The sequence below is a fragment of the Sapajus apella genome, unplaced genomic scaffold, assembly GCF_009761245.1.
Source record: "Sapajus apella isolate SASKATOON/1434 unplaced genomic scaffold, GSC_monkey_1.0 scaffold24, whole genome shotgun sequence".
NCBI lineage: Eukaryota > Metazoa > Chordata > Mammalia > Primates > Cebidae > Sapajus > Sapajus apella.
Window position 1 is genome coordinate 20,967,192 of NW_022436964.1, and position 11,223 is coordinate 20,978,414.

General features: G+C 36.2%; 1 protein-coding gene across 1 annotated transcript in view; it reads left to right on the forward strand.

The window, feature by feature from the left end:
• Window positions 1-9,394, forward strand: part of CDC37L1 (cell division cycle 37 like 1) — a 29,182-nt gene extending 19,788 nt beyond the window's left edge. Inside the window, exons 6-7 of the mRNA XM_032291046.1 lie at window positions 2,819-2,983; window positions 7,161-9,394. Coding sequence (XP_032146937.1) covers window positions 2,819-2,983; window positions 7,161-7,262 — 267 coding nt within the window. The 3' untranslated portion in view covers window positions 7,263-9,394. The remainder of the gene's footprint in view (window positions 1-2,818; window positions 2,984-7,160) is intronic.
• Window positions 9,395-11,223: the final 1,829 nt, after the last annotated feature.

The window sequence follows — 11,223 nt, forward strand, 5'->3', positions numbered from 1 at the left end:
ATCTTGGCTCACTGCAACCTCTGCCTCCTGGGTTGGAGCAATTCTCCTGCCTCAGCCATCCGAGTAGCTGGGATTACAGGTGTGCGCCACCACACCCGGCTAATTTTTGTATTTTTAGTAGAGATGGGGTTTTGCCATGTTGGCCAAGCTGGTCTTGAACTCCTGACCTCTGGTGATCCACCCACCTTGGCCTCCCAGGGTGCTGGGATTACAGGCATGAGCCACCATGCCCAGCCATAAAGTATTTTTTTAATAACAGGCAGAATTAAGTATACTGTTGAAGGATACATATATATGCAGTAAAACCAAAGAAACAAAGGAATAATTAAGAAGACAAAAGTTACAATAATGATAACCTCAGGGAGGGAGGGGGAATGCTCTTGAGAACTAGTTTTTAGGATACTAGTAATGATCTATTTCCTATTTTCTAGGGGTACATAGTGGGGGTTTTGCTAAATAAATTGTGCATATATCTTTTACATGTTCTTCTGCACATAGGATATATTTGGACATATACAGTTAGAAGTTAAAAGGAAATATACCAAAAGTTTAACTTCGGTTATACTTGTGTGGTAGAATTATAAACAATTTCCATTTTGTTTTTCATGTACTACTATGAATATTTCCTTTTATAAACAGATAAAATTACTATTTTTATATTTAAAAAAATCTATCAATGTGGCAGTAGTCCTAACTTAAATGCCCTAAACTCTTCTGAAATGGAACCAAAATACGAAGTTTTCCTCAAACAGTTGAACTTTAATAGTAAATATTTGACATGTCATTTTAGCTAGGCTCCTTCTGGTGACTAGTCTAAATTTTTGTTTGTTTGCTTTTAGAGACAAGGTCCTGCTCTGTCATGCAGGCCAGAGCGCAGAGGTGCAATCATTGCTCACTGCAGCCTTGAACTCCTGGGCTCAAGCAATCATCCTCTCAGATTCCCAAGTATCTGGGACTGCAGGTGTATGTCGCCATACCCAGCTAATTTTCTGTAGAGATAGGGTCTCACTATGTTGCCCAGGGTGGTCTTGAACTTCTGGGCTCAAGCTGTCCTCCCACCTTAACCTTTCAAAATGCTGGGATTGAGCCACCTCGCCCAATCTAGCCTAAATTTTAACTTGACACATAAAAGTAGTAAAAACTATACTTTCCTGTTCATCTTACATTAATAGATGTGTTTAAACTGGTCCTTAATAAAAGAATGGAACATGGCCAAACCATACATATATTCTTTGACATTTACTTTACCATAGTAAATGAAGTACAACTGAAAGGCACTGGTCTTCAATCTTAACATTATTGTTAATAATACTTTTTAATTATGAAATAATCTTTTTTTTTCTTTTTTTTTTTTTTTTTTTTGTGAGATGGAGTTTCACTCATGTTACCCAGGCTGGAGTGCAATGGCGCGATCTCGGCTCACCGCAACCTCCGCCTCCTGGGTTCAGGCAATTCTCCTGCCTCAGCCTCCTGAGTTAGCTGGGATTACAGGCACACGCCACCATGCCCAGCTAATTTTTTGTATTTTTAGCAGAGACGGGGTTTCACCATGTTGACCAGGATGGTCTCGATCTCTTGACCTCGTGATCCACCCGCCTCGGCCTCCCAAAGTGCTGGGATTACAGGCTTGAGCCACTGCGCCCGGCCCATGAAATAATCATTTTTATGGTTTGCTTTGTTCCAGGGACTGTTCTAAGCACTTTACATGGATTAACTCATTAAATCCATATAACATTTTATGAAGATTACTGTTGATATCTTATAGGTGAAGAAATTGGCATAAAGAAATTAAGCAAGTGGCCCATAGATTACTTAATAATATAAAATCTGTCATCACTCTGTATCTGCATCCCTAAACCTTAGGCATGCAGTGAGGTGAGCAATTGTGGCTCTTAATTTTCAGAAAGAATACTTTTGGATATGACATACTGTGTGTCCACAGAAGTTCTTATAAAGTGAGGTGCTAAAATGTAATTGAGGAAATTCTTCCTAAATGTGTAAGAAGATAGGATGGCAGCACAGGTCATTCTCCACATTATTTGAATAGATGCTGATGCTAATAACTAATCCACAGGTTTAACCTGATTACACAACCTACAGTTCACCCTACTTGAACTTAAAACCTGCATTCTATTGGTAGAATAAATCTCTGTATCATTTCTCTGTATTCAGAGGAGACATAAACAGAGGCAGTTGCCAATAGGGAGTTGCCTAAGAGTTCTACTCCCTCAATGTAAGTTATCATACTTTTTCTTTCCATAATATTGAAAAGAAGGTACTTGCCTAACTAGAACAAGATATTTCCATAATTGTGTTGACCGTTGAATTCTATTTGATTTTCATAGCTCCTATAAGTAGGGAATATAGAGTTAGAAAATTACTAAAAGCAGGTAATAATGCCCCCTCATTAATTGTTGAAGAATTAAAAGGTTTTAAGAATATCCCTTGATTGTTTGGTAGTGGGAATATGATAGAATGAATTTGAGAGATTAAATGAGGACCATTTTGGATCCTGTTAAGGATTCAGATAAATCAAGGAAAATACAGAGAAAGGCTTAAGTTGTGTGTATATGTATAGGGAGGGGTTGTTTTTTATCAGTTTACTTTGCTGAAGCATAAGGAAATGGAACAAACCAATTATTAATGTTTCTATAAATCAGGTAGTTTTCACAAATGTGGCAGGGATTGTGGTGGTTTCTTTGTTTAGACTGTTCACCTTGTCATTACTTCTTTACTTCAGACCCATTATATGCTTTCTGGAATTTACTGTGTCTAGAAATCTTGAAGAACACAGGCTTTGTTTTTTTGTTTTTTCTAGGCAGAGGAAGAAGGTTATTTTGAAGCATTCAAAAATGAACTTGAAGCTTTCAAGTCAAGAGTAAGACTTTATTCTCAATCACAAAGTTTTCAACCTATGGCAGTTCAGAATCATGTTCCCCATTCTGGTGTTGGATCTATAGGTTTATCAGAATCCTTACCACAGGTGAGTTGGAAAAGTAAATATTTATTTATTTATTTAGAGACAGAGTCTTGCACTGTTGCCCAGGCCGGAGTGCAATGGCGCAATCTTGGCTCAGTGCAACCTCCACCTCCTGCATTCATGCGATTCTCCTGCCTCAGCCTCCCAAGTAGTTGGGATTACACCACCACACCAGGCTAATTTTTTGTATTTTTAGTAGAGGTGGGGTTTCACTATTTTAGCCAGACTGGTCTCGAACTCCTGACCTTGTGATCCCCCTGCCTCTGCCTCCCAAAATGCTGGGATTACAGGTGTGAGCCATGGTGCCCGGCCAAATACTTATTTTATAAGCATATTAGTTCACATAATTTTTGTTATTTTGGTCCACTCTTTTTTTTTTTTTTTTTAATATGTGTAACCATTTTAAATATTCCTGCCTCAGAAGATAACTGTTGAATCTTATTTCATGCCATGTTTTGGCACTGAATCTCACCTCAAGTATTTAAGAGATACCAGATTTCCTCTCCTTTTAATGTAGTAGTGATTAGTTGTACCTAACCATTCTTAAGAACAAATGTTAGCTATTGATCATCTCAATCATAAACTCTTCAAGATGGCTCTTCCTTAAAACATCTCATTCTAGGCCGGGCACAGTGGCTCATTCCTGTAATCCCAGCACTTTGGGAGGCCGAGGCGGGCAGATCACACGGTCAGATCGAGACCATCCTGGCCAACATGGTGAAACCCCAACTCTACTAAAAATACGAAAATTAGCTGGGCATGGTGGCATGTACCTGTAATCCCAGCTATTGGGGAAGCTGAGGCAGGATAATTGCTTGAATCAGGGAGTTAGAGGTTGCACTGAGCTGAAATTGCACCTCTGCACTCCAGTCTGGTGACAGAGTGAGACTCTGTCTCAAATTTAAAAATCTCATTCTGAGTTAGAACTATGCCATGTTGAATTTTTTAGGATGAATTAGCTTCAAAGTGTACATGCAGGTGGAACCAGTGTGATGTGTTGCTTACGTTTATTTAGTATTTTCTTGTTTAGTGTTGGTATTGTCTGCCAGAGGTGACATTTTTAGAACACATTAATGTAGCTGATAATATTGTATCTGGTAATATTGGCCAACTGTTTGAGCCTCTTCAAAGTCTTAAGTGGTTTGATCAAGATAAAACCATGTCATATGGGCAATACGAAACAATTTACATCAAAAAGGAGAGGTCATCAGACCACTGGTCTGCCTGATTCTACTTAGGATTACAACTAGCATTTAGTTAGGATTTAAGTTATTAGATAATTCCTATCCATTTGATTTTACTAGTAGCACTTTAATAGAGCCCAGTCATCTCTCATTTCCAGGCTCCAAGATTTTAAGACCAGCTTTAGCCAGTTTAATCTGTTGTCTATATTGTAAGAAGGAAAGTCTCATTCAAAAGACAATGTGAGGAGAGTCCTATATTTAGTTTTAAACTTCCTAAAGTGCTAAAAATTGAGATTTTCAGTGACCTGACCTTATGTCACTATAATTTCACCATTCCAATTACATGTAGTGTATGCCCTTTAAGGGGAGTAATTGATCATATTTACCCCACTCAAAAATATCATTCTTATGAGTCTCTGAGCCTACTCTGGCTCTAGAGGCTGCCTGGAAAAAAAAAATTTCTCAAGGATGGAAATAATAAATGTCTGATTTTTAAATAATTAGTAATGTTCCCCCTTAGTTAGACATGTAAGGAATATTCCCCCTACAAATTTCCTACAGATTATCTCTTAATTTTATGTCAGTGATTATTTTTCTCTTCAGTTCCTGAGAAGTAGCCCACTGGGAAGTAGTTTTTCCAGGGGAATTCTGTGACCAAGTCACTGTGAAATCCAATATATAAACTTCCTGCAATTAAAATGTCACATAATGCAAGGGAAAGAAAAAAGAGACTTTGGAAGGGTGTAATTGATTCTAAACATAAGAAGAAAAGGTACACATTATAGTATCTTAGGCCTATATTATTTAGAAATTGCCTCTGGTTTGAGAGAAGTAAGTTCTTGTTACATATATTAGATAGCAACTGATATCAGATACTAGGCATCCCTTAGAGTCATAGGTGGACTAGGATTATACAATTCTGACACTTTTGGATTGCTGATATTATCAGGGTTATTCAGATTTAATTAAGCTGGGCTAATGTCCTCACGGTGGGAGACCAATTTCTCTTGGTGAGTAATTTGAGCATCCTGGTATAGTCCTTCTGAAAGATACAAGAGCTGGACAAAATTTCAGTCAGATGCTACCTGTGCAGAAAGGATCATTGACTAGTTGAAGGAAATAAAAAGAGGCTACTTGAGGGACCAAATCATCAGTTTAGAGGTTTGGAAGAAAAATCTTACCATAATAATAACATCCCATTTTTATATCAGTTTATAGGTTACAAAGCACTTTCACACATATTATTTAATCTTCTCAGTTTTCCTATGATTCGTTTTCATTTCATTTTTATAGATGAGTAAACTGAAAGTCATGGAACTTAAGTAATTTGCCTGAAGTCAACACAATAAGTGATTAATGTTCTACTTTTGGATTTCTATTCTGCTTCACTATTTGTTCACCTATATCACAGACTGTTGAATCATATGTATTGAGAATGTTACTAGATGAAAATATGGGTCAGTTAATGAAATTTAAGTATAGGTTAGGTTGGGTATATCAATTCCTTATTTTTGAAAGTCTCTGTATGATAGTATCTTATAGTCCTTGGGAAGATGGATGGATGAGTTTGGGGAATCTCCTCAGCCAATTCTCTTATTCAAAACTGTGTCATGGAAAACTGGAGCCCAGTCTTAATAGAGTAACTCTGTAATAATTGTAAGCTCTGTTACAGTGAGTTTACAGAGAATTATGCTTGGATTGTCAGAAAAAGGTCTTAAGGCTGTTTTTTTGGAGAATGGGACAAGATAACAAAAATATTGATCATTTTGGATAAAGCTTAAGTGTGGATAACTATTTAGCTTTTAATTTCTTTTTTTATATATAATTGACAGTAATCTTGTGAAATTAGCCAAATTCTCTTCATTATTCTTAGTTTTGAGAGGTCTAATCCAAGTCTTCTTGGATGTAGATATAACAGCAGTTACTTTAGGTTTATCCTATAGGCTAGCTTTTAATTTTACCAAATTGCAAATTTTTTTCTCCTTGAGGATTGCTCTACTAAATAGAGGCAGGATTAAAACTGAGGCCCAGTGTGAGTATCCCAGACCTCAGTCAGTTGTCTCTGCTACTTCCTTTATAAAGACCTGATTGTGAGTCATCCAAACTCCAGCTAGCTTTCTGACTTTTACAGTAAAGGAATCTCATGAAGTGTTGTACTTTCTGAGGATCTTTAGAAAACTCTGCCTCCCAACCTCCTATTGGATGGTGACGTTTAAGGCATCTCTCCTGTTTGGACTATTTTCCTCATTGGTGTTTATTAAATAAAATAAATATAAATAAAACTAGTAATACAAGTGGTAAAAGTCTTAAGTAACTAGCAGATATTCAGAACAGTTGAGTAGACAAAATTGAATTCTTGGGGAACAATTTTCTAAAGTTCTGGGTCTTAAAGGGCTATACCTTTATTCATAGTATAATACAAGCTGATATTTTATTCTCAGTTTAAAAAATAAGGGTCTAAATACCTCTCAAAAGAGTCCAGATTTCTCACTGAGTTTGTTTTAACTTTTGGCAAAACAAAATAGACCCTGAAGATATCCATAATTTTTACCCAGTCAATGGATTTTATTATTCAGATGATTTGCATTTTTAGTATTTACTATTGTAATTAGATGGTAATCTTAAAAATGCATTGCTGGCTTCAAACCGCATTTAAATTATCAGTAGCTATGTATATATAAACACGTGGACGTTGTAGCCTTGCCTTGTATTATTAAATAATGTATGGTTTTGTTAAATGGAGAAGAAAGGTGGTATTTGTTAACAATTCTGTTTTTCATATGTATCATTCTTTTATCACATCTCTTAGGTGATAGCATCCTGTTTTTTTTCTTTATTTTCTTGGGTTTCAGCCCAAGTCTGACTCACATCTTCTTACCTACTACTCTACTACACTGCAGAGAAATAGGACTATGAAACTGAATATGTATATATGTACTATCATAAAACTGGTTATAATGCATTTTCTCCCCCATCCGCCTTTTCTTTTTCCCCAGAATCCAGATTATCTTCAGTATTCTATCAATACAGCTCTCTGCAGCTTAAACTCAGTGGTACATAAAGAAGATGATGAACCCAAAATGATGGACACTGTATAATTTGGTTAAAACTGCTGAGGCCAAGTGCTATTTTGTTACAAGAAAGGAAGAACTTGGCTATTTTCTTGACACTTTTATGGGTGCTGCACTTTATTTTTGTTTGTTTTTTGATGGGAGGGAAAGAGTACTGAAACGTTTTGTACATTTTTTTTAATGTGCTGCTAGGTTTTTTGTTTTGTTTTGTTCTGAAGAGAGGAGTGGTACCATATGTTGCAGGAAGTCAAACTGGACTTTTTGTGGCTACTAAATTTGCCTTTAATCTTATTGTTCTCAATTTTGGAATCAAAGTATGAAAATCTGCACAAATGCAATGTTTACAGGAACTGGTCGATTCTGGGAGGCATCTGCTACAGTCTCTTTTTATATGGATATGTACATGTCCTATTCTACAAAAATGATTAAAGATAAAAATGTACCTGTATCCCACTGCTAATTTAGCTGTCAAATCTGGTGTTTCATCACATTAAAAGCAATAAATCAGTAGTTGGTAATCGGCCTTACTAAAGTTGGGGGGTACAATTATTAAAAGTCTTAACTCTTAAATACGTGACTTTCGGCACCATCAGTTAAATCCTTGAATATAATACAAATTTGATGTGGACAGTGCATTTACCCTCAAATGATTCTCAAAACTGAATTCCTTAGAATTTGATTTTACTCTGCTAACTTTAAGAGTTTTAGTAATATCAAAGTGATGAGCTAATACAGATTTTCTTTTTTAATAAGAATAACGTCAAGCTCACTCTTAATTTCTTAACACAGTCTGGGATCTCTCAGGGAGTAAGTTTTAAAAGAATACTAATGATTTGTAAGAACAAACAGGAATAATCTGATTTTTAAATTTGAGGTTGTTTCACTCTGATGTAGCCTTTTAGTTTTTTTGTTTTGGTTTTTTTTTTGTTTGTTTGTTTGTTTGTTTTTTCTTGTAGCCCTTTAAAAAAGGACTCTTAAAAATGATTTTTTTAAAAATGAGAAATCTTGCAGTGCTAACTGCCTTGAGCTGCCAATTACCTATTTTGGAGAATTTGGTGACTCTTGTCGGTAATGATGGCATTTACAGCATTTGGCATTTCCCCTTTTTCAGCTCAGTTATCATATAATGCTTCCAAGCTTTACTAGTTCCTCTGTAAGTCATTTCAATTATGCCAGGATATTTGATGATTTCGTTTATTTAGAATTAGGTAACAATGCTAATTATGCTATCCTTATGCTTGAAAGATTAATCTTACAACTTAAACATAAGCTTTAGTTATATTTGGGTGTAATCCTTGGCTAAGTAACCATTAAGACTAGTAGCTAACACTTGGAAGGAGGCTAACTAGGATTGGGAATACATATCTCAACTTGAAAAACCAAATAGTGCTAAGGGACCCATAGGGTGATCAGACCTGTGACCTTGGCCTCATTTGTATCTTGTTTTAACTGAGGTGATCAGGCGCTTAGTACCCTAGAAATGGACTGGAATTATTGACTCTTACTTCTGTAACATCACAATCTTCCTGGTTTTCAGAATAAAGTCTTTTTGTGCTTTATGTGCTCTATAATAAAATGTTTGACTAATTTATATAATAGTATTTGTCAGCCTGTACTTTTTTTTTAACCCATGACCTAGTCCTAGACATTTTTTTCTTTTTATTCTGTTCTGAAGCAAGCTCTCGTTTTTGCCTTCCTACCAAATTGACAGAATGGGCAGACACAGGAGCCATATTGCCAGTTTCACAGAAATGTTACTTGAACTATTACTTTCCCTTCTTGCCCAGGATTTGTCTGTAAGCATTCAAATTGTTTTGAATTTCATTTTGCCTTCTTTAAGTTAGAGGTATTTAATGACTGAAGACTGGCGGGAGAGAAAGTATCAAAAACTGAGTAAACTATTCTTGAGGGGTTTTGTTTCTAAAACAGCAATTACTGAAAAGATGTTCTTTGAAACTTGATTTATATATTTTTACTTGCAAAAGAAAATGCTGTGTTTTGAGTATGAAAATATGATTGGGTTTGTTTTGGGAACCACTGACTGATGCCATAATTTGCACTTAAAGACTATAAATTACATAGCCTTACTTTAGCACTAGAAACAGTCAATTGACATCCTTTTTATTTTGCTTTGGTATTAAAAACTAATTCTGACCAAATGAAATGTCCTTTTTTTGTTGTTTCTTAAGAAATAATGAGAGTATAGTAAGCAAAGGGATAATTTAGATTTCAGGTTGGACAGTTTACCCTGAACAAACTAAACCATGGGAAGTACAAACACATGAATGAAACATTTTTTACATCAAAGTATCATCAAAGATTCTTGTTTCACTTGATACAATTAATCTTCAAATAAAAATTTTTAATAAATAGCTGTCCATTTATTTTCTGTTAACTCATTGTCATTTTTTTCAGTGGTAGTGGAGAAAATATTGACTTAAAATTATTACTCTTAGGTAGATGGGTAACATTCTCTTCGAATTATACCATTAGTGGGCTTTTTCAAATTTTGTCTAATGAGCTCACAATCTCTTATAACTTTAGGAAAATCAGGTCCTCCTCTTCTTTCAGACCGGCATATTGCCCTTTTAAAAATGAATGAATGGCCAGGTGCAGTGGCTCACGCCTGTAATCCCAGCATTTTGCGGGCCGAGGCGGGCAGATCATGAGGTCAGGAGATCAAGACCATCCTGGCCAAGATGGTGAAACCACGTCTCTACTAAAAATACAAAAATTAGCTGGATGTGGTGGCATGCGCCTGTAGTCCCAGCTACTTGGGAGGCTGAGGCAGGAGAATTGCTTCAACTAGGGAGGAGGAGGTTGCAGTGAACCAAGATCGTACCACTGTACTTCAGCCTGGTGACAGAGCGAGACGCCATCTCAAAAATAAAAATGAACATGCTGCCCAAAAAATTTGCGTCTGTTTTAGTAAGTAGATTTTCTTACAGGATGAAAAAAGTTGATTGTAGGTTTAGGCAAAGTGATCCTCAAGTTAACCTTGGAATATTTTCAGAGGAGAACAAAACATAGGCTTACTTTTCTAAAAGTCATGTATTTCAGTTCTTAAATTCGTGTGGGACAAAACCATGGTACTTGTCTGAGTTGCAGTTAGGCTTTCCATTTCAATTTTGCCACTATATCAAACATTATACTTCTAATAAAACCCTCAAATCTTATCCATCAATTTCTCTGTAATGGTCATTTATATACAATTGCATAGTTCTGAGAAATTGATTTATCTGAAAAGTATTTGCTTACTATGTAAGCCAAGGGGGTCGGGGAGGGGAATACAAGGATGAATATAAGTTCATTATGGATTGTTTACCTTAATATGAAGTGAAACCATCCTCATAAGCTTTGAAAAATTAGACTTGTTTGATCTTCTCTAAATATAGAAAATGATTTTTTTTTTTTTTTTTTTTGAGATGGAGTTTCACTCTTATTACCCAGGCTGGAGTGCAATGGCACGATCTCGGCTCACCGCAACCTCCGCCTCCTGGGTTCAGGCAATTCTCCTGCCTCAACCTCCTGAGTAGCATGGAGGTAGCACGCACCACCATGCCCAGCTAATGTTTTTTGTGTTTTTAGTAGAGACGGGGTTTCACCATGTTGACCAGGATGGTCTCGATCTCTTGACCTCGTGATCCACCCGCCTCGGCCTCCCAAAGTGCTGGGATTACAGGCTTGAGCCACCGTGCCCGGCCAAAAATGATTTTTTAAAACTCTCACATCTTTCACATAGTTAACAGCATGATTCTCCATGTTATTTACACTTCAGACATTTAATTTGGAATCTTTTAGAAAAATATGTCACAGTGCTGGACTGATTTATACTTTGGCATGACAGTTTATTCAGTACTGTATATGGAAAAACTCAGTGTTTAGTATCATTTAGTGTGCTGAAAACAAAAAGCAGGAGAGGGGGATAAGGACTCTACAAAGCATATTGGCTTTTACCAGAAGCTTTAAGCACAGCTAGACTATTTTT